This window comes from Lissotriton vulgaris, chromosome 2_1, assembly GCF_964263255.1.
Source record: "Lissotriton vulgaris chromosome 2_1, aLisVul1.2, whole genome shotgun sequence".
NCBI classification, from domain to species: domain Eukaryota; kingdom Metazoa; phylum Chordata; class Amphibia; order Caudata; family Salamandridae; genus Lissotriton; species Lissotriton vulgaris.
The window spans coordinates 1,917,858,112-1,917,882,643 of record NC_141687.1 but is presented as its reverse complement, the minus strand read 5'-3'; the positions used below and the strand labels follow the sequence as shown (position 1 = coordinate 1,917,882,643).

The following is a 24,532-nucleotide window of genomic DNA, read 5'->3' as shown; positions in this document are numbered from 1 at the left end:
TGAGTGACGCTGTGGTTTCGCTGAGTGATGCTGTGGTTGCGCTGAGTGACGCTGAGTGATGCTGTGGTTGCGCTGAGTGGTGCTGAGTGATGCTGTGGTGGTGCTGAGTGGTGCTGCTGAGTGATGCTGTGGTAGTGCTGAGTGATACTGGGATGGTGCTGAGTGATGCTGGGGTGGTGCTGAGTGATGCTGGGGTGGTGCAGAGTGATGCTGGGGTGGTGCAGAGTGATAATGTGGTGGTGCAGAGTGATAATGTGGTGGTGCAGAGTGATAATGTGGTGGTGCAGAGTGATAATGTGGTGGTGCAGAGTGATAATGTGGTGGTGCAGAGTGATAATGTGGTGGTGCTGTGTGATGCTGTGGTGGTGCTGTGTGATGCTGTGGTGGTGCTGAGTGATGCTGTGGTGGTGCTGAGTGATGCTGTGGTGGTGCTGAGTGATGCTGTGGTGGTGCTGAGTGATGCTGTGGTGGTGCTGAGTGATGCTGTGGTGGTGCTGAGTGATGCTGTGGTGGTGCTGAGTGATGCTGTGGTGGTGCTGAGTGATGCTGTGGTGGTGCTGAGTGATGCTGTGGTGGTGCTGAGTGATGCTGTGGTGGTGCTGAGTGATGCTGTGGTGCTGCTGGGTGGTGCTGTGGTGGTGCTGAGTAGTGTCGTGGTGGTGCTGAGTGATGCTGTGGTGGTGCTGAGTGATAATGTGGTGGTGCTGAATGGTGCTGTGGTGGTGCTGAGTGGTATGCTGAGTTGTGCTGTGGTGGTGCTAAGTGATGCTGGGATGGCGCTGAGTGATGCTGTGGTGGTGCTGCTGAGTGATGCTGAGGAGGTGCTGAGTGATGCTGTGGTGGTGCTGAGTGGTGCTGTGGTGGTGGTACTGAGTGATAATGTGGTGGTGCTGAGTGGTGCTGTGGTGGTGCTGAGTGGTGCTGTGGTGGTGCTGAGTGATGCTGTGGTGGTGCTGAGTGATGCCGTGGTGGTGCTGTGGTGGTGCTGAGTGATGCTGTGGTGGTGCTGAGTCATGCTGGGGTGGCGCTGAGCGATGCTGTGGTGGTGCTGAGTGGTGCTGCTGAGTGATGCTGTGGTGATGCTGGGTGGTGCTGTTGTGGTGGTGCTGAGTGATAATGTGGTGGTGCTGTGGTAGTGCAGAGTGGTGGTGTGGTGGTGGTGCTGAGTGATGATGTGGTGGTGCTGAGTGATAATGTGGTGGTGCTGAGTGATGCTGTGGTGGTGCTGAGTGATGCTGTGTTGGTGCTGAGTGATGCTGTGGTGGTGCTGAGTGATGCTGTGGTGGTGCTGAGTGATGATGTGGTGGTGCTGAGTGATGATGTGGTGGTGCTGAGTGATGATGTGGTGGTGCTGAGTGATGCTGGGGTGGTGCTGAGTGATGCTGGGGTGGTGCTGAGTGATGCTGGGGTGGTGCTGAGTGATGCTGGGGTGGTGCTGAGTGATGCTGGGGTGGTGCTGAGTGATGCTGGGGTGGTGCTGAGTGATGCTGGGGTGGTGCTGAGTGATGATGTGGTGATGCTGGGGTGGTGCTGAGTGATGATGTGGTGGTGCTGTGGCGGTGCTGAGTGATGCTGGGGTGGTGCCGAGTGATGCTGTGGTGTTGCTGAGTGGTGCTGAGTGATGCTGTGGTGGTGCTGAGTGATGCTGTGGTGGTGCTGAGTGGTGCTGTGGTGGTGCTGAGTGATGCTGTGGTGGTGCTGAGTCATGCTGGGGTGGTGCTGAGTCATGCTGGGGTGGCGCTGAGCGATGCTGTGGTGGTGCTGAGTGGTGCTGCTGAGTGATGCTGTGGTGAGGCTGGGTGGTGCTGTTGTGGTGGTGCTGAGTGATAATGTGGTGGTGCTGAGTGGTGCTGTGGTAGTGCAGAGTGGTGGTGTGGTGGTGCTGAGTGATGATGTGGTGGTGCTGAGTGGTGCTGTGGTGGTGCTGAGTGATGCTGTGGTGGTGCTGAGTGATGCTGTGGTGGTGCTGAGTGATGCTGTGGTGGTGCTGAGTGATGCTGTGGTGGTGCTGAGTGATGATGTGGTGGTGCTGAGTGATAATGTGGTGGTGCTGAGTGATGATGTGGTGGTGCTGAGTGATGCTGGGGTGGTGCTGAGTGATGCTGGGGTGGTGCTGAGTGATGATGTGGTGGTGCTGAGTGATGCTGGGGTGGTGCTGAGTGATGCTGGGGTGGTGCTGAGTGATGCTGGGGTGGTGCTGAGTGATGATGTGGTGGTGCTGTGGTGGTGCTGAGTGATGCTGGGGTGGTGCCGAGTGATGCTGTGGTGGTGCTGAGTGGTGCTGAGTGATGTTGGGGTGTCACTGAGTGGTGCTGTGGTAGTGCTGAGTGATGCTGTGTTGGTGCTGAGTCATGCTGTGTTGGTGCTGAGTGATGCTGTGGTGGTGCGGAGTGATGCTGTGTTGGTGCGGAGTGATGCTGTGGTTGTGCGGAGTGATGCTGTGGTGGTGCTGTAGTGGTGCTGAGTGATAATGTGGTGGTGCTGAGTGGTGCTGTGGTGGTGCTGAGTGATAATGTGGTGGTCCTGAGTGATGCCGTGGTGGGTCTGGGTGGTGCTGTGGTAGTGCAGAGGGGTGGTGTGGTGGTGCTGAGTGATGGTATAGTGGTGCGGAGTGATAATGTGGTGGTGCGGAGTGATAATGTGGTGGTGCTGTGGTGGTGCTAAGTGGTGCTGTAGTGGTGCTGAGTGATGCTGTGGTGGTGCTGAGTGATGCTGTGGTGGTGCTGAGTGATGCTGTGGTGGTGCTGAGAGGTGCCATGGTGGTGCTGAGAGGTGATCTTGATTTAGTGTGTTAATGTGATCAATAATTGAGTATTGTTGTTTGTGGCGTTCTGCTTAGTGTGTGATGTTGTGTGTTGTTGATGATGTGATGGTGTGTGCGTGTGAGTGTTTTATTACGAGGAGCACAAACATCTCTTAAGCGCAGACAAGGGCCCACAGACCGGAAGTTTAAATCAACGGGAAAGACATTTTACAGACACAAAAGCGAGTGGGATATTAAGTTGAGGTATGCAGCTGATGTTTTGAAGAAATTGTGCACCTTTCAACATATTTCACGCTGTAGTTCGCATGGTTTATCTCCAGCCAGCAAACGCGGAGGAAATCACAATCTTTTAAACGCCAATGCCAGTCACTGGCGATGCTGAGAAGAGCTAACAAATTGCCCTACAAATTTACCCCATTTGTAAATAAAGAATTCCTTGATCAAGCAGGATACCAAAGCAACGCAGCATGTTCAGGGACCTCTCTGCAAATAGGGACATGATGCGTTTATGTGGAAGGGCGCATCAAAGGGCTATAATTAATCAAATAAAGCCCCACTGCTTCAGGGGCTGTGTGTGCTCGGATGGTGGGTGGAGGCCTTATAATGAAGCAGAAGGGGAATCAAAACTGCCAGTGATGGGCCAAAATCATAAACATACTGGCATCATGGTGCGAGCCACTCACACGGGAGAAACAAAGGCAAGGTTTCTCTGACCGTGTTTGTCAATCCAGAATTCCCTGAGAATGTAACGGAAGTCATTATTCAAAATAGAGCAGGATACAAGAGATGCAGAATGCAGCGACCTCTCAGCAAACAGAAAAATGCTGTGTTTGTATAGAAGGGCACATTGACGGGCTAAAATATACAAGTAAATTAAGCATTAAAGCACTAACCTCTATCATTGCTCACTGGAGTACCGTGCAGAAGACATATCCAGGGCAAGCCAATTTAAGCGTCTGGAATGAATTAAAACGATACACGGAAATAATTCACGAAAGAGCAGAGTAGGCGGGGAGGAGAGAATAAGAAGAGGTTGCTTTCGCTAGGGAGGGAGAGGTGTGAGGTAGCTGCGAGTTATCTCTAAATCTGTGGGAAAGAAACGCGTGCCTAGAGGGAGAGCAGTGGAGGAGGGGTGGCAGCTGCTCGTGCACTGCAAACCTGGGGCAGAATATTGCCCCACACACAACAAGCAGGATTAGGTGAAGCAAGACGGGGGAAAGACAAAACAAATTGGGTGGGGGGAGGCGAAGTAACACCCGTTTTGAATTATTACTATGACGGAATTGCTTGTTATTTTCGGTAAATTGGATTTTAGGAGGTATACACTGGGAGGATGTTGAAAGAGACACGCCCGTGAAAGTACGGCCGTGGGCAGCAACAGCAGGGGTGAATAATCAGGGGGGGGGGGAGAAATGCCTGAGGCCGAGAGCACGCTGGGGGAAGCTTCAGATGCCTGTGGGAGGGAGGCTGAGGGCTTTGATGTGGACGAGCTTTCCGCACGAGTGCACCACACGAACTGTACGAAATCCGCGATGGTTTAAGACCTTGGTTTGCCCACTATACTCTCGTCTATTATCCCTTGCGGGATTAATAGGCGAGACCTAACAAAAACCACCCTGACAGACAAACAAGGAGCTGCTGCATCAGTTATCTCAGAATATTGCTGTCAAATTAGTAAATAGAAAGGGCAGTAGCAAAATCCCAAGCACATAAAATCAAGGCTGAGAGATGAAAACTATATTCATAAAAATGTTTATCTCCAGGAAAAACTTTTCACAGCAACGCTCCCTCTAGGGTTTAGTTAAAAAAACTTCCATTCAAACTTTACAAATCCCTCCTGGCCTGATGACAGCAATTGTACAACCTGGAAAAACAGCTTGGCACGTAATCTTGCACAGGGATTACGATTCAAGTGGCCCTGAGGACACAAACATACATTTTTGTCCAAAAAGGAGTAGCCTGCAGCTATTGAACTTATCATTTCTAATACAGAACACAATTAGTGATGATCCCCGATCTCAGACAAACTTCAGTGAATAAGAATAGTGTTCTCTCAAATACTCGTCTGTCTTGCTACGATAAGCAAATCACACAAGCCCCACATACAAACCATTCAGATCCCTGTGTAACTCAAAGTCAAGACTACTGAGGCAATGAATATAAAAAAAGAAAAAGAAACGAAGAATTAGGGCTGAATGATCTGTCTGAATGAATGAATGAATGAAAAATCCACAGATTAAGCTTTATGTTGCTTTTCAAAACACCATCAATCAGAATCTGGGGTAGACTTGTGTTGACATCTTCACTAATCCCAACTGTAGTTGGGTTTATATGAAACAGTTTTTCAGATCATACAGTCCTAAGCCTTAGTATGTTGTGGTGGTGCTGAGTGATAATGTGGTGGTGCTGTGGTAGTGCAGAGTGGTGGTGTGGTGGTGGTGCTGAGTGATGATCGGAAAAAAACACTACTTTTTTACTGGTCAAAGGATAACAATTAGTTCAAAATATTAAAAAGGGGATTGCCTTATATTTTCAGGAAGAGGATGGCTCCTCTTCCTCTGAAGTCGTTTTTGACATTTTAAACATAAATCAAGGAGGAGAAATTATTGCAAAACAAAGTCATGTAAATAAGAAAAGAAAGCAACAATTAATAGAGCATTTAAGGTAAAGGAATTACTTAATTTGGAAGAGGCTAAAAGCAGTCTATGACTATAACTAATTGAGAAGGAAGTGGAAAATTAATAACACAATTGGGCAACAATTGTATGAGGAAGGGCAGACGGTATGTGCAATTCTTGCATGGCAAAACAGAACGGGAAACTACCATTACAACGTAAGAATTACAATGCATCTTTTACAACGCATATGCCATTGCAATGCATGCTATTACAACATGTATTAAGAAAGTGCTTTAGGGAAGTGTTTTTGTTAAGGTCTATTTATTTTTTTTAGCTCAGTATTAGTTTTAATATTAATTTTTAGTTATGTTTAAATAATTAAAGGTAATGATAATGAGGGTGTAACACCTACCTTCTGTTACGGGATGCAAGAGAATTTGGGGTTTTGGGTCAGGTAGTGTATTAATACTTAAGTATTAATTTTAATACTGGTTATTAATCACTATTCATTTTAATATTTTTTAGAATGGTTTTGTAAAAAAAATAATACTGGTGAGGATGTAATGCCCATACTGTGGCACAGGATGCAAGGGAATTAGGGGTTTTGGATGGGGGAGTGTATTAATTTTTGTTTGAATCTGTTTTATTAGTTTTTCGGTATAACACAAAACAATGCAAATATCTGCAAAATAGTACGGTTTACAAGCAGGCTGTGGCCAATATATTCATGTGACTAACATATGTTATTAACACATTAAAAGAAATGTCACTGCACACCTCAATGTGTCTACTGTCTTGTGGCTTATACAAGTCTCCTGCATACTAAAAGATTAGTGACCGTCAACTGCTCGGTCTGTCAAGTAAATGGCAGTAAGTGAACTGTAGTGAGAACAGCTAACTTGGGAAGTGTAAAAGTAATATTAGGGACAACTAAAACATAACTAGGATTGTATGGTTTACGCAACATAGCAACACCTCGGGTCCAAACGACCCCCCCCGCACTCCACAACAGCCACCAAAGGTGTACCTCCACATCCCAGAGTGTACGATCTATTGAGTTTATGTTCAGCAAACCACAATCCGGGGTGCCAATTCTGCTTTTGTATTGGCAGTGGACCATGGCAGTGCACTCATAACCCCTAGTCTGGATGTGTGTCTGGGATGGCTTCAAGCCCAGAATCAGTTGTGACATTCAATTCATGTAGTGGGGGAAGTATTAATACTCAGGTATTCATTTTAATATTTGAATACTAATTTGGTTTGACTTTAAAAAAAATTATGCAATTACTTTTGAAAGTATAAAAATGAAAATAGGAGAGGGTATATGCCCCACCCCTGGCAAGGGATGAGAAGGAAGTAGAGCTTTTGGGTGGGGGAGTGTACTAATACCCAGGTATTAATCTGAATACCTTAATATTAATTAAATGTTATACAAATATTAATTAAATAGGTATTATAATATGTAAAAACAATAGTTAGGAGGGTTTACCATATAATCTGGCATGGAATGATACAGAAACAGGTTGGAGTTGCGTACTATTTTTTAAAACACAATTACAAATATTTGTAAATATAAAATAAATTATTTAAACATGGATATATGTACACTCCTGAAACAAATAATATTATAAAAATTAGAAATGTACGCATTTATTTTTATTTAAATAATTAAATAGGAAATATGAAAGATAAAATATTTTTTAAAAGATGTAAATGAATAAAAAAAGGTAAAACAATTATTATACATAAGTTTACATAAATTAATTTTTTAACTTTTTAAAAGTAGTTCATTAAAAAAAAATCCACAATTTTTGGTGCGTTTTCCCACACTTTTACATTGAACTCCAAGTGAGAAATTGTATTTTTTTTCCTTTTTGCTTCTAGAGAGGACGTTCCTGGTTGTGCGTCTGTTTCTACAGTCGGTGGACCGTTGCGGTCAAGATCAGAAGCAAGGAAGAGCTGCAGTCAGGTAAGATACATTTTATTTATTAAAGAGGGAATATGGGTGGCATAGCTTATTGTAAGGAGAGAGGAGGGAGGAAGGTAGTTTGCTAAAGGTTAGTATTTAAATGTATGTTTTGAATGTTTTAACCACCACTTTCATTCCTATGCAGGTAGCGGTTATAGGCCCTCGTCGAGGTAATTGCTCTTTTAAAATTTTTAGCTTAAAAAATATTTACAGAGAAAGATTACGATTTTATTTTTTAAACCAAAGTGTAAAGACAGAAATATTTTTGTGTTGGTTTTGTAGCATTGAGTTTTTTTTTTTTTTTAAACATACTATAGTGTGTTCGCGGCTGTTCGACCCCTGGAAGTTTGGAGAATATAGATGGCATGGATGGCCGAATGGATGTTTTAGACAATTTGGAAGTTTTTATAAAGGACTGTAGCTTTATGCAGTTTTTTTACTGCATTTTAAAGCTTGGATTTTTGGGCTTTTGAAAATTGGTAGTCAGTTTATGGATGAATTAATAACGTGTGGATTGGAACAATGGATTTTTTGCTAACAATACTTCATTTTGGGGGATTTCTTTTAGAGATGTGTTTTTTTTGTTTTGTTTTGTTTACACTGTATATTTCCCAGCACTGTGTTTGCTGCAAATGTGGATATGGCTATTTTGTTTCCTTTGCACGGTATTTGGATTCCTTCGTGGATAATGGTTTTGATAATTTTGATATTTGGAGTGGTCCAGACTCTTGATGAACTGTGGAATTTAACGAAGGTCCAACAGTCGAAGAAAGAAGACAACTGAAGGTGGGAAAATTTCACAAATAAATTATTTGAAAATGCCAATATCATTTAAAAAAAAGAATTGCAAAATAGGCAAGTAAGATAGAATAGGTGTTAGTTTGAAATGTAGTATGAGTGCAATACTGTCTAGGTAGCCTGAAGCCACCATCAAAGATAACTGCTGACTGAGTCTTGACTTTGAGTAATAGTGATTAACTCAAAGTCAAGACTGTCCTTTCAAAAACTTTTAACCTGGCGCTCATATTGAGCTTTATTAAAGTCTGGTTTTGATCAATGTCCGCACCTTTTAATTTTTATCACGATCACATTCTTGCACTGTTTTTATCTTCACCCAGCTCCACTGCAATTGCAGGTGTCGTAGCACACCAGGTAGGTCCTTTACCCGCCTGGTGAAAAAATACCCAATGATGAAGCATGTCACCCAATAGAAGGGTGAGTGAGGGTAATACAAAATATCTTTGTTTATTTTTCCACGTATCACTCCACTCTAGTCACCTGTTTGAATTTTCAGCCACTCCTATGTTGTTGGTTATATCTAAACTGGGGTAGAGGAGTGTCCTTTGAACCCTATCTCTCCTGTTGTTTATACGATCATGTAACAGTGCCACCACTTTTCAGGAAACCTTGGATTCCTCCTGCGACCCAACCTGCGTAGATGGCCAATACTGTTTCCTCAAGGTAATATAGTAGTGTGCCCAATTTGTCTTCGTTTGTAGTAAAATATTTTTATTCAGTAATTGATGTGTACTATTCATGCACACAGTCAGGAGGAACAAATCATAGGGCTGTTAGTATTTTTTACTCGAATTGCAGTTTACTGTCTGATATGTAATCCTCAACTAATACATTTTATTCCAATATTGAAAAAGTTAAAAAAACATCCTTGAATTTGGCCATATGGATACATTTAGTTGATGGTGTTAATCATGTGTAATTTAACCCAGTACAGGGGCATATCTGCTCATGCAGATATGCCTTCACATGTAAGGCCTGTCGTAGGAGTGACTTGAAAATATTACAAGCAGTGTTAGGAGACATGGCACACAGGGATGTGTGTCATGTTGTGTTTTCACTTTGGTCAGCACCAAGACATGCATCCTGCAGTGGCAGTTTGCATGAGCTTGGCGAGGAGTCTTTTAGTGTGGCACAATTGGTTTTGCCTTCTTAAAAGTTCCTAATAAATATAAGAGTATGATCCTATTTGCAGATAATCCAAGAGAAATGTATTTTGCAATGTAGGCGAGTGCAAAAACGAATTTGAACAGATCACAATTAACGATGTTTCAAATAATCAAACCACATTTTATATATCAAAATCATTTATAGTATATACAATTTTATTTCATTTCATTTCATCATGGTTGCTCCAAAAGAGTGAAAAGAGAAGTGTTTGTAGAAGTGCTCATGTGCGCAATGATCAGAAAAAAGAAGGAAATTATTCAAATTACCAGCGCTTACTGCTTACAGTAGTACTGCACCTGGGCCAGGCTCCACCTACCCATATTTAACCTGATTTAGCTACCGACTAAGCCTATATACAAAAAGGTAGCAAATAATTGAGAAGAACAAGTTACTTACCTTTAGTAATGCCTTATCTGGTAGAGACTTACAGCCAGATTCATCAATGTTAAATTCTGCGATTTCTAAATTACGAGAAAATGCAAATCGCAATTTAGAAATCGCAGAACGGCATTCATGTACATTTGCGATTTAAAAATGCGATTCTCAAGCGGCCTCAATCGCCGATTGCGAGACCCCAGAATTCGGTAAAAAAACGCAGAATCCGCCGATACCCCTGTTGAAATTGCGATTTCGCAATTACCGATATCGCAAATACCGATCTCGTTAACTGCAAGATCGCAAAAAAGGGAAGTCGCATCTTGAGCACAGTGATGACATCACAACCAGGAAGTAGGCAGGTCCCACCCTCATTCAGCAGTGAGAGGCTGAAGTACAGGCATCAGTTGCAGAGCTTCCCTCCAGCATTTCCACAGGACTACAGCAGGAGACACCACAGTGGCAAGCATGTCACAGGATGCAGCAGGAGCTTCCACCAGTGGGAGAAAGCGCAAAATAAAGTTTTCAGAGCAGGAGCTCGAACACCTAATTGAAGGTGTTTCCAAGGATCACAACCGCCTATTTGGCAAAGACTCCCGAAGGGTACCAGAGGCGGACAAAAGGCGCATATGGCTGCGCATCCGCGCCAAAGTGAACGCCGTGGGGGTGACCCAGCGCTCGGCGGACGAGCTGAAAAAGCGCTGGTATGACTTAAGAGGGCGGGCAAAAGAAAAGATTGCTGAGAGGCTGGGGGAGCAATTGGCGACAGGTGGAGGGGAGCCCACTGTCCCACCGAACACCCCACTGGAGGACCAAGTGGAGGAGACCATCAACCCACAGGCCTGCGTGGGCGTGACCCAGCTTGACTCCTCCCGACCCACCCAAGACACACCAGGTAAGTGCCATGCGACTGCAACCCCCTGTCCCCTAACATTGTCCATGACTCCAGTGCATCTCATAACAAACCCCAATCATGCAGCCAAAGTAGAGCTCCATAGCGCAATTGCATTGTGGGACATGTAGTCTGCCTACAATTACCATCCTGTACCATAGAGCCTGACATGTCCAGTGAGAGTCAATCCTGCAGCGAGACAGGGAATGGTAGACTGCATGCATGTAGCAACGGAACATGTCACTAATCAACGTCCACTTTACATTACAGGTGGCGCGGATGTCCCCAGCACAGACAGCGAGGCCCTGGTGATTGAGGAGAACACGGAGGACACGGAGGGGGATACACATCATACCCCACAGCCCAGACCATCAGGGCAAGCAGCCACAACAGCGGTCATCCCACCACCCGCCCCTGTGCCCGTGCCACCCCGTGACAACAGGCGCTGCTGTAGCACCACGCAGCACACAACCACCAGTGGAGCCTGCAACACCAGCAGCAGGTCGCCAACCAACCCGCCGCCCTGCAGCTGTGAGGAGCCAGACAAGCGGTCTGGTCAGGGAGCCGCGCACCAACACACCCCGCGCTGGCAGGGGCAGAATTGTGTGAGCAGGTGGGCTCTCCATTGAGCGCAGGATGCTGAGTGTGCACCAGACCCAGGCCAGACATCTAGGCGCCATCCACCTCCAACTGGACAAGACGGCACGTAATGTGGCACATATGACAGCAGCTGTGGAGGCCAACACTCAGGCAATGTCCAGGCAGAGGGATGTCAATCGCCGCAGACACCGCCAACTGTTGACCTGCCTGTCGGCGTACACGCGGTCCAATCACATTATTGGGAATGCCACCTCCCAGCTCTCGCAACGCTCCCTGGCCATGCAGGTCCAAATGGTGCAGTGCTGCCAGGACGTCGCGACAGCCCTGAAGAACATAGCAACAGCCAAGCAGGGCATGCAGGCTACTGGCCATGGCCAGGCGGGGGGGCAGACGACAACAGTGAGGCAACATCAAGCCACAGCAGCCAGTCCCTACTGGCTGCTGTGGCTGTAGCACCCCGCCGCAGCAGCAGGCCCTCTGCTGCCGCACGGCAGAATCATGAGGAGGACGTTGAGAGGAGGTCAGGGGCAACTACCCGGAGACGCCACTGAACTGTTGTGCATTACAATGAGGCCACATGCTGACGCAACAAGCATGCCATACAGACTAATCTGGACATATGACGCAATATGTCTATCTTTTCACACTTTTCAGAATGCCATGTTTATTGTGCAGTAACAGTAACTAAAATTCTGAATAACGTAAAGTGCCTTATGTCATTATTAATGTTGTCATGCATGAGTTGAGTAATGGGTGTGGGGAGTGGGTGCCCTAAACATAGTTCATGCAGATTTGGTTGCGGCGCCTGTGTCCTTCTGCTGGATTCTCCCCGCGTGCGTGATGCACATGTGCAGGTGGCCGATTGTCCCCCTCTGACTCACTGCCAGAGATGTCTACAGGTATCCTGCGCTTGGTAGCAATGTTGTGTAGGATAGCACACACGGCCACGATGTGGCAGCAGACCTCAGGATCGTATTTGATGGCCCCACCAGTCTTGTGCAGTATGCGGAATCTGCTCTTCAAAAGGCCAAATGTCCTCTCAATGCAATTTCTTGTGCGTATGTGTGCTGCATTGTAACGCCGTTGCTGTGGTGTTGCAGGGTTGAGGTATGGGGTGAGTAGGTACTCACGGAGAGCGTAGCCGCTGTCACCTGCATGATAGGAGCAGAGGGTGCCTGTGCAGTGCAGCGCAGTGTCATTATCACATTGTACTGTTGTGTGGCATGTGTACTTACCCAGTAGGTGTCCTTCACCAAAGTCTCCCCTGGCCAGTCGTGTGTGGATGCCACTGTGCCGGAATATGAAGGAGTCATGTGTGCTCCCCGGGTACTGTGCCACAATGTCCGTGATGATTGTCTTCGCATTGCATACCGTCTGTATATTGAGGGAGTGGTAGGACTTGCGGTTACGATACATGTATTTCGTTTCTGCTGGTGGGCAGATGTGGATGTGGGTACAGTCAATGCATCCTATGATGTGTGGAAATTGTGCTACATTGCAAAATTACAGCTTGGTTTCGTTCAAGTCCTGTTGGCTGGTGGGGAATGATATGTAGTGGTGTAGGCGGGTCAGCATGGCCTCCAGGAAACTCCTTAGGAAGCAGGACTTGGTGGGCTGGGATATTCCCCCTGCAACAGCAACTATACCCTGGAAGTTTCCGGAGGCAAGTAGGTGCAGGCTGCACAATACTTGCACATGTGTGGGAACGGCATTGGTCCTCCTTGTTGGGTGCTGCAGGATGGGGTCTAGGTCCCGGATCAGCTTGATTATCATTGCCCCACTTAGGCGGTACTTTGCGTAGATTTGCTCCCTGGTTTGGCCCAGTAGGGTGACCCGCTGACGGAATATCCGCTCCTGGATACGTCGTCTGTTCCGTGCTGCTCGCTGTAGCCTTCGTCGCCTGACCACCATGTAGAGTCCTGGCATTGTGTGAGTCCTCAGGCTCCAGCTGCATGTCCTTAAGTGTGTTTGGTCAAGCCAGCACCTGTTGGTAGTTTGCAAGACTTTTTTTCTGAAGTGATTTTTTTCTTTTTACTGGTTACCACCTGGTTTTGGTTCTCCTTAATTTGCGCGTCGCTAAATGCAATTTTGGCTTTTTTCGCTATTTGCGATTTTTCTTGAATTGCGATAGCGATTTCTTTGCGATATCGCACTTTTATTCGCAGAATCCATGGTTTCTCGCTATTACCGATTCGCTGATTGACTTCTTCCTGGATTCTGCGAATTTAATTGCGAATTCGCAGAATAAGTGTGCGATTTTGCTATTTTCTTTGTTGAATCCCTTTTCATCAAATTGCGATCGCAATTGCTTTTTCGCAGCTATTGCGATCGCAATTTGGCTTCATGAATCTAGCTGAATATCTAGCCACAGATTCATTACCTTTGATTTTCCCCAGGTGTCCAGACTGGATCTGGAAGATTTATCGTGAGCAGTGCTCCCTGTGCACCTGTAGGTTGGGGGTCAGTCGGCTGCGCTTGGTATTGTCGTCCGCACTGGAAGGGACGTAAACGGCACATATATAAGCACCACCTCGGCGCAATGACATCAGTTACTTCAGTTACTTTTCACGACTTTCCATGCCAGCAGAGAGATGAGCTAAGAAGTGCGCTAAAAGGGATCAGCCCTGACCCTAGAAATTTGTCAGCAGGGACGGGGGGGTGGGTCGGTATGGCATCTGATGCGAGATAATGTCCCTACCAGATAAGACGTTATCGAAGGTAAGTAACTTGTTCATCTGATAGAGACATCTAGCCGCAGATTCCTTACCTTTGAATAGATAACCAGGCAATACTATCGCCGGAAGTGGGTCTGCGGACAACTTTACTCTAAGAAGTCCTGCAGGACAAACGGGCGAAATGACCATCGCTACAGACCTGACTGTCCAGGCAATAATGCTTGCTACACATGTGAAGGGATGCCTGACAGATGTCCATGTCCAGGACTGGAACTTCATCGGCTAACACAGTGGTTGCAGCCTTAGATCTGGCTGAATGAGCTCCTATGCCTTCAAGAGGCTGCTTCATTGCCAGTATGTAGCAGATCGTGATGCATAGAATACCCATCAAGAAATTGTCAATTTCTACACCACCCTACCTTTCTTCGCACCATACCCCACGAAGTGTTGGTCATTCACCCGGAACTCTCTTGTGCGGTCAAGGTAGAAAAATAACATTCTTTTTGGGTCCAGATGATGGAGTCGCTTTTCGGAGAATAGAAAGTGGGAAAAGTGAGAGAATAGGACCCCTGAAATGGTGGTACCACTTTTAGCAGGAAAGAGGTCCCAGTTCAAAGCACCAGTTAGTTAGGAAAAACTGATAGGAAGGGAGGCTTGGATGATAGACCTTGCAGCTCATTCACTCTCCTGGCCGATGCAAAGGCCAGTAGAAAGGCTGTTTTGAGGGTGTGCAGCCTGAGGGGACAATTGTGTTCTCCCTTCAAGCCTTTACACATCAGAAATGTGGGAACCAAATTAAGGGCCCACTTGGGCATAATGAAAGGGGAAGGAGGGAAGACATGTACAAGATCTTTGAGAAATCTATTTACAATGGAAGGTTTAAATAAGAAGGATTGGTCAAGCAGCTGCAAGGCAAACAAGGCAGAAAGATGCCCTTTAAGAGTGCCTAGAGTAGAGCTCTGCTGAGCAAGGCTCAAAATAAAAAGTGAAATATCAGAAAGGGAGGCAGAAAGAGGGTCAATGGAATTTTCTCTACAATATGATACAAATGTTTTCCATTGGCAGGCGTAGACGGTCTGGGTGGGGAGACGCCTGGCTGCCATAATAACATAACGGATGTCGGGTGGAAGTTTGAAAGTTATCAACTGCCGCCACTCAATCTCATTGCAAGATGGTGAAAATTATCAGGTTCGGGTGGAGGACCCTCCCCTGCTGCTGTGACAGAAGATCCTCCTAAAGGGGCAGCCTGATCGGAGGATCAATACCAGACTCTCCGTGCCCAGCCCGGAGCCACAAAGATGACTTGGGCGCAGTCGTTCTGATGACTATGGGCATGAGTGCTATAGGAAGAAAGGCATACAGGAGGCCTGAGCTCCACTCAAGACAACAGAGCAAGAGTCACCTTGGGAACTCCAGCCTGCAAAACTGCTGGTTGGTTAGATCTGTCCCTCACAGAGACTAACATATCCAACCAAGACCCCCCACACTATTGAAAGAGATTTTGCGCCACCTCAGGGTGGAGACGCCATTCGTGATATGCAAGGCATCAACAGTTGAGTTTGTCCACCCTGGTGCCCGGGGAGCCTGCCAGATGTTGAACAACCAGGAAAATGCCCAGAAAAGGAATGTGACAATAGGCGTCCTATACGCCCAGAGCTACCATCAGTATTCTGGGCTCAGGGCAGATAAGACTTAAGCCAATGTGAACAACTTGAATTTCTCCTTTCTGAGGAAGTAGTTGAGGGCTCAGGGATCTAGGAAAGGACAAAGGCCCTAGTCCTCTTTTGGGACCATAAAGTAGTGGCAGTAGCAACCAAAGCCTACGTCTGGCACCAGAACCCTCTCTACGGCTTCCTTGGCCAAGAGAGCCATGACTTCCTCCCAGAGCAGGGACAGATTATCCTCATTCAGCACGTCAAAAGATATTGGCATGGGGGAGAGGGGCAGCATTTTCAAAGAGGAGGGAGTAACTCCTTCAGACGATCTACAGAACCCATCTGTCCGAAGTTACGGACTGCCAGTGGTGGAGGGGACAGCTGATCCCGTCACTAGCTGGATGCCCATGATCTAAAAGGCCAAGATTAGGAAGGTTTGGAAGCTGAAGCTGCAAGGGGGTTGGAGTGGCTGGACCAGACCCACAAGGCCTGTAGGGACCAAGCCCTCATCCATGCAGAGGCTGAGGAGCTTGCACAGCTCGGAGGTTGGCGAAGTTGAAAGCTCCTTCTGTGGCCATGAAAGGAGCGAAAAGCAGACTGGGGACATGTGGTAGCATAGAGGCCCAAGGACTTGGCTATAGCCTGCAAAGTCCTTCAAGCGCACCTGTGTTGAGTCTGCCTTTTCTCCAAAGAGATGGGTGCCATTGAAAGACATGTCCATGAGGGAAGCCTGGATATACCCTGAAAGGCCAGATATTCTCAGCCAGGCATTGAGTCTAAGGGCTACCGTTGATGAAACTGCTCTGCCCAGAGAGTCAGTGACAGCATATAGGGAACTTTGCTGCGCCTCTCCAGTCTGTAACTGCTTGAGAGAGAGTAGCCCAGGTCTCCTCAAGGACATGTGGCAGCACTTGCGCAACCGTTTCCCACAGTGTCTGGGAATGGCGGCGCAATAAGCCCACGGTGTGTTCACTGAACACAATGAAAGGCTGGCAGGGAAAAAAATTGCCCCAAGAAGTAGAGGATTGGACTACCAAACTCTGCAGGGTAGGGTGTTCTGTGAGGAAATTTGGGTCCTATTCACAGAAGCCCCTGTGCTGGGTTTGGACCAGGTCCCCAGAAGTACATCTGCAACGGCTTAGTTGAACGAGAGCAGAGGTTCAGAGAAGAAGACTCCAGGTTGCAACATCTCCGTCAAGATGTTCGTCTCAACTGCCTCTGAGGGCAACTGAAGGTTGAGGTCCTCAGCCGTCCTCTACACCGCCACTGCATATGTCGCTCTGTCCTCCGTAGCCATGGTAAGGGGGGGGGGGGGGGGGGGGGGGGGGGCATGCGGTATCTAGAGAAGTTTTCAGTCCGCTGGCACCATCCAGTTCTTTACACCAGTCGATATCCTGTTCATACTGGTATTCTAAAGGGCCCAGGGACTCCTCTCATTCCTCCCCAAGGCCTAGCCCATCAGAATAGGGCTCAGGCTCCGACTTAGGATGCAGGGGTCCTGTCAGCGCCAGAATCGACGTTGGTTGCTGCGGCTCTGGCTCGTCAGGGTTCAGAATAGGGCTGCGCTGCTGGTGGGCACTGATGGTGCTGGGATCCATGACTGAATCTATATGGACCCATCGGGCCAGAGCAGCTGGGGCGGAACCAGATGGTGACCTCCTTCCGCTCAGAGTGACACAAAAGCTTGCCATAGGGGTCAGGCCGCTCACAAATTAGACACATGGCGTCCTAGAACTCTGATTTGAGTGGGGGTTGCTCCAACTCTGGGAAAACTGGGAAAGCACAGAGACCGCCCAAGCGCAGGTTCTGAGGAACTTGGCCTCGAGCGCCAATGTTCCTTCATTGTGTCGGCAGACTGACGAGAAGAAGTCGAAGCGTGTTTCAACTTCTTTTGTTTTTTGTGCCTCTTACCGGAGTGCTCCGACAATTTGGAGTGAGACGAAGAGGACTTCGGACACCTGGAACGGTCTCGAGATCTTCCTACCTAGTGAGATCTTAACATCTGTGGAGTAGTTTGCCAGGCTGCTAGCAGCTTCAGGGACAGTTTCCTCAAAGCCTTCGGTGCCATGGCCAGGCAGTCGGAGCACAACTAGGAGTCATAATTGCACTCCAAACACCACAAACACACAAGGTGTAGTACAGTCACTGAAATGGGCAGTGACAGACACCACAGGGTTTAAAACCTGTCGTGGTCGATGACATCCTCGATACACTAAGAGGAAACCTAAAAAAAGACAAAATGTCACAAAAATCCTGTCAAAAACAGACAGAGGAGTAGCTCATCTCGGATCAGCGCTGGCAGACACTGACTGAGAAGAACGGACGTCAGCGCACAGAGGTGGTGCATACACAGGTAACACGCACGTCACTTCCAGCGCGGATGGGCCACGCGATGCTGACCGATGCCACCTACCAGCGTGCAGGGGCACTGATCACTGAAATCTTCCAGATCTAGTCACAGGTAAGGTTAGATGTCTATCAGATATTTAATTTGAAAAGCACATGAAGGAAAAGCCCAGCACTAACAAAACCGAAATCCCACTTAAAGGCCACGGGTCAGGTCATGAAATGTCTTTTCAAAGACGTGTGGAACAGGTTCCAGTTTACAGCAGTCAGTAGAAAATGGGGCAGCTGTGTGTGAAACAGGGTAGAGTCATGCTTGAAAAGACACACATGCTCAGCTCTAGGTGTACGCCATCTTTTTACAGTCAATAACACAGAGAAATAATCTTTTATGGTGGCACAAAATGATCAAGGTCCTACATAGACTAACTGGAAACAAAACAGGCAAAACTGCTGAACTTAAATAATGTGCTACAAGAACACAACACTTTTGCCGAAACTTACCATTAATTTTGTCTGTTCCCAACACATTCCATTCTTCAGGCAAACGGAGATGACGAAATGCCAGAGTTATCTTCCCATCAAGAATGGAAGCATCCCCAGAAGCTGGTCTTGAATTGTCCAAGAATCTTGCAAATATCAGGGCTTGTTGGTTTCCTGCACTGGAAGCTAGGAATTGGGCAGCATCAGACGCTTCATCCTGAACAAACTGGAAAGTTTCTTCAGCAACAACGAAAACTGGAATATTCTTCTTGGAAGCACAGAGTGATACTTTCACTGTTTCACAACAGTCATGACCTGTAAAGCAATGAAATGGAACCAGAATGAGTTATACAATTAATATAGCTTGTTCAAGAAGAGATCAAGCACTCTAGTTTTATTTGGGCACCTTCTCCACAGAATACAACATGTCCCCTCAACTGCCCTCAACTCTAGGAAATGCACAGTAGCTTTCAAATAAGTCAGGTAATTTACAATTCTTAGTATACCAAACCATTTTAAAACTGGATTGAATTCAGGACAATGTGCATTATTGATGCTGAAATAAAGGTGATCAGCACACCCCTGGGCACATAGCCAACAGCAGAAGGAGTATTAAGCACATCTGGCAGTGGTAGTACTCAATGAACAAGCCATATGAAAATATAGATCAATAGTCAATACTTTTAGACTGGAAGGTAATATGAAATTATTAACTCTAATAATTTATCAGATTTTGGTTTCACAGAATGCACTGTATTCAGATGATTTCCATGCAAAAAAGAAAAATACAAGAAAGGAAAGAGTTGTACTTGTAAACCCTGAAATCCCAGACACAGATCAAATTTGCTTACGATAAACACAGTGAAAAGCCCATTACTTCAAATAGGTGTGTCCAATTTAAGTCCTGAGCCCAATCTGTGCCAAATTTTCAAGTTTACAAAGGACAGATATGCTTAAACCGAATCTAAATTTAATGTTTATGTGTGGATTTTCAGACTCTAAAAGTACATTGTGTGCAGCCATTTACAGTGGACAGAAATTTGGCCTCTTACCTCTATGGGAATAGCATCCCGCTGTACAAGAGCCTGAGGTAAAAGGAATGGGCAGCTACATGAAACCGACAGGCAAGTGGCCGAAATAGAATTAAAGACATAGTGGCTCCAAAATGGTACTAAATCGGTATTCCTCATAGAAAACCTGTACACACAAAACCCCATCCATTACAGCCCATTTTTAGTGCGGCTGAAGACTTTCTTCTTCTTAAAAATGCCCAAGTGGTTTGGGTTAGAATAGGGAACTTTTACCCCATTGGTTAAGGCATGCCCGGGAATCATTCCCACCCACCATCTTGTGCCAGGCATAAATGTGGCATCTCCAGACACCCACTTCGGAACACTCCGGGACCTGAGGAATACTAGGTGAAGGTTGAACCTGTTGTCTGTCACCTCAGAAGAGCCGTCAAAAGCCTGGACCTCCTCTCCCGTACCCAGAACGAGTAGTGTACTCCAAGGGTCATAAGGCTGACCTGTTACATCTACATGGACACGACAAGCTACAAGAGGCCCACCCCTTAAACTGCCAAACTGACCAGTGGTAACTGGACCTAGACCTGACCCTGTTGTTTGGCCTCTGCCTGACACACTGTGAGTCTTTAAGTGCCTCCCCTGAGGTTGCGGGAGGCTTTAGAAGTGTACACCTGCGGTGGATTGGTAATTAAAAGACTATAATCAGAAGGTAAAATCTTTGCTCAGGACATACCTGGTTAGTGTATCTGACCCGTGCTCCATCGCTGTCAGTCAAACTGCGCCTAGGTTCTAATCTACCGTGACCAATTATTTTCATTTGCTCTTTGTGCTTCTTAGAGCTATTTTCATTTACAGCGTTTACAAATGATATCTCCAGGTCCTCTTATGGGATTTATGTCATTTTGGTGACATTTTGAATATTCAAGTTTACTAAGCCTTACTAATTCACTTTGGGATTTGTATTATTTGGCATTCCTACTTCCTTTCTGTTTTAGTATTTCACTTTACACATTGTCTTTAAGTTAAGCCGGTCTGCTCTGTGTCATAGCTACCGGGGGGCAAGTGGGGTTCTGAGATCAGGTTTATTTAGTGACTAGGAGTGCTCAGCCTGACAAGGGTTAGGATTTGTTCATTGAGGTGGGTTGTGAATGAAATGGTTACTTACCAGTAAGAGTAGTTTTGCAGCTTGAAGAATTTTCTGGAATCACATGCTGTGCATTATTCCACCATCTAGTGGTTGGGTCTGGAATGGTCTTTGTTTTTCTTTTTCTTGTTTTGGTCGCTGATGACCACCATTTGGTGCCAGGTATGTCCCCTGTGCAACGTCAGACTGTATCTTGGAGGTGCGAAGTAGCCATCTTTGGATTCTTTTTTCGATTGTTATTTTAAATCTGTAGTCCTTGAGATGGTTATTAAATAACTAATTTAATCATTTGCTTCCCCACCTGTTTGTTGGCTTGTAGGGGAGGCCCGGTGGGTTGCACGTGAATCCATAAAATTCTTCAGGCTGCAAAACTACTCCAACTGTAAGTAACCATTTTGTTTTGCAGCGTGAATCCTTTTCTGAATTCAAATGCAGTGCATTAGATTACGTAGAGGTTTCTCCTGTGCTTGGGATGCTTTGGTGAGAGGAGACCTTGCAAGAATTTTCTGGAATCACATGCTGTGCATTATTCCACCATCTAGTGGTTGGGTCTGGAATGGTCTTTGTTTTTCTTTTTCTTGTTTTGGTCGCTGATGACCACCATTTGGTGCCAGGTATGTCCCCTGTGCAACGTCAGACTGTATCTTGGAGGTGCGAAGTAGCCATCTTTGGATTCTTTTTTCGATTGTTATTTTAAATCTGTAGTCCTTGAGATGGTTATTAAATAACTAATTTAATCACTTGCTTCCCCACCTGTTTGTTGGCTTGTAGGGGAGGCCCGGTGGGTTGCACGTGAATCCATAAAATTCTTCAGGCTGCAAAACTACTCCAACTGTAAGTAACCATTTTGTTTTGCAGCGTGAATCCTTTTCTGAATTCAAATGCAGTGCATTAGATTACATAGAGGTTTCTCCTGTGCTTGGGATGCTTTGGTGAGAGGAGACCTTGCAAACCGGTGTTGAAGCGCCTTCTGTCCAATTTGAGCTTCCCTACTCATTTGTATGTCCACATAGTAATGTTTTGTGTAAGTGTGTGGTGATGCCCATGTTGCTGCTGCACAAATAGTGTCATTGGGTACTTTGGCCACAAAAGCTAGGGTTGCTCCCTTCTTTCTAGTGGAGTGAGCTTGTTGTGAACGTATCTAGGACCGTAATTAAATATTCCCGATTTATGCCCTTATGTGGTTATAACAAATCATATCCCTATAAAGGCATAAGAATCATATCCATATTTAGTCATAGCAAATGCATTCCAAATACAGCAAGGCTACTTCCCTAGACTCCTAGAAAGTGCAACGCGTTCTTTAAACAAACCAAACCTCCAGCAGCCCGGGAATTCCCCTTGCTTTTGTTTTGATTTGTCCTAGAACTCCTGAGAGTCCTGAAGGAACTGCCAGTTCTTAGTGACAGTTCTTAGTGACGTCTTATGTCCAACCTTACATCAAACTCGGCACCTTCCAGGTATAAATATACCAGCATTTGCCTTAAGCAACACACGGTGGTTTGGAGCAGAGCGGCTATCTAATTACCCAAAGCCCAGCTGATACGAGTGCCGAAGGAAGCCGACCCTCCCATTTGACACACTGAGAGAGACGCTGTCTTTTCCCCTGCAGAGAAATCCAGCTCCAGTGTTTCCAGTCACCCTTGCGGGTTGCTGGGAGATCGAGTCCTGAGAAAGAGATACAAGACCTCCTTCATTCTAAAACCAAGGTACGGAGCTGATTAGATCCTTAGAGAATTCTTGATTCAGATTCTTGGCAAAACTAACTTAACTTAAACTGCAGCTCACTTACTCCATCCCACGTACTAGGCTTAGGTTAGGTACACTGGTTAGGTACACTGGGGTAGGCGTAGTTTAGAAGCACCTGTTGAGTACGTTTAGTCAACTTTTATCATTGTATGTATTGTATATATTTTATCCGTTTCAAGTATCATATGGCTCAGAAACCATATAAATGCTTTTACAGTATTATTTCATGATACTCCTTTTACTGTACGCACTTTACGACAAGTATTGCAATTGTGGCAATTCATTTCTATTGCACGAGAAAGGAGACTGCTCAATAAGTACCAACTTTAATTGAAAACGCCTGTCTCTCTATTTCTCTGCACTCTGGTGAAACTAAGCATGCACGATTGACTGAGTGAAATAGCTATCTATTGTTTTCACACGACTCTGGAGATATACTCCTTATTCTGGAGGGAGCAAAGTTGTCATGTTTATGTGGTTGTCAGAAACTAATCCCTTCTTGTCTAATCAGGAAAGTTAACTCCTTCCTGTTCATTCGAGAAAGTTTCTAGTGACCTCCAAGTTAGCTGGCATACCTAATTAAGTCTAACGTATTCAGTAGAGACCTAGTCCACCTCAGTCCTACGTCTAAACTGTCGTTTCGAATATGCTACTTACCAGTATGCATCTGTCCTTGGCATATAGGGCTGCTGACATTCATATCTGTGCATAGATCGCCGCCTAGTGTTGGGTCCGGATGATCGCACATTGTTGTCCTGGAGTCTTCGAAGTATCACAAGATAGATGGCTCCTCCCCTGGACTACAGTGCGCATGGGCATCGACTCCATCGACTTTAGCCATTGTGGCCAAGATGGAGTGAAACTAAGTGAATGATGACCATGCTAGAAGTATGTGTGAATGCTGCAGCCGCTACCGGCGCCGGGGAGGAGGGCGGGCAATATGAATGTCAGCAGCCCTACATGCCAAGAACAGATGCATACTGGTAAGTAGCATATTCGGTTCGAGGCATGTGGGCTGCTGAATTCATATCTGTGCATAGAATACATAGCAGTCCCTCCATTAACGGCGGCCGCCCGTGCCAGCTGCAGCAGTTTGGAAAAGTGTTTTTAGAACAGCCTGCCCTACAGCTGCCTGCTGTTTGGAGTGCACATCAACACCGTAATGTTTTGTAAATGTGTGTGTGGTAGACCATGTGGCTGCTCTACATATGTCTTCCAAAGGAATATTTCCAAGGAAAGCCATGGAGGCCCCCAACTTTCGGGTGGAGTGGGCCCGTGGTGGAATGGTGAGAGTGCGCTTGGCTTTCTGATAGCAGATCTGAATACATTTAACGATCCACCTGGCTATACCAGCCTTGGAAATGCGGTTACCTTTGTGTGGTGGCGCAAAGGCAACAAAGAGTTGTTTAGTCTTCCAAAAATCCTTGGTCCTATCAATGTAATACATTAGGGCCCTTTTGACGTCAAGTGTGTGGAGCATTCTCTGCGCCAGTGACTCTGGATTTTGGAAGAACACAGGTAGGTCTATAGTCTGGTTGATATGGAACTGAGACACTACCTTAGGAAGGAATTTAGGGTTAGTGCGAAGCACCACCCTGTTAGAATGAATTTGAATAAATGGCTCTTGGATAGTTAGTGCCTGGAGTTCACTAACTCGTCGTAGCGACGTAATCGCTATAAGGAAAGCCATTTTCCATGTCAAGAATTGAATCTCGCAGGAATGCAGTGGTTCAAAAGGGGGACCCATCAGCCTGGTGAGGACCACATTGAGGTTCCACTCCGGAGCTGGTGGCGTCCGCGGAGGAAGGACTCGTTTGAGTCCTTCCAGAAAGGCTTTAATGGCAGGCACCCTGAAAAGTGAGAGGTGCTGTCTGTTTTGGAGATAAGCAGCCATTGCGGATTAATGTATGCGAATGGAAGCATAGGCCAGATTACATTTGTACAGATGTAAGAGATAACAAATGATGTCCTGAATAGATGCATCCAGCGGGTTAATGTTGTGGCCTGCACAATAAATGACAAACCGCTTCCACTTCGCCGCATAGCATGCTCTGGTGGTGGGCTTCCTTGCCTCCCGGATGATGTCCATACAGTCAGGAGGTAAGTTGAGGTAGCCAAACTCCAAGACCTCAGGAGCCAGATCGCCAGGTTGAGCTGTTGCGGATCTGGATGCTGAATGTCGCCATGGCTCTGCGTCAAACGCCTGGGTGTGAGGCGCAGCCTTTGATGCGGTACCAGGGACAGTTACAGAAACGTGGTGTACCATGGTTGGCGA

General features: G+C 46.3%; 1 protein-coding gene across 11 annotated transcripts in view; it reads right to left on the bottom strand.

Moving 5' to 3' along the window:
• AKAP13 (A-kinase anchoring protein 13) overlaps nt 1–24,532 on the bottom strand; it is a 1,375,395-nt gene that overhangs the window by 1,035,604 nt on the left and 315,259 nt on the right. For all 11 annotated transcript variants that reach the window (XM_086958098.1, XM_086958099.1, XM_086958104.1 and 8 more), the window contains exon 5: nt 18,361–18,654. In XM_086958098.1, coding sequence (XP_086814224.1) covers nt 18,361–18,654 — 294 coding nt within the window. The remainder of the gene's footprint in view (nt 1–18,360; nt 18,655–24,532) is intronic.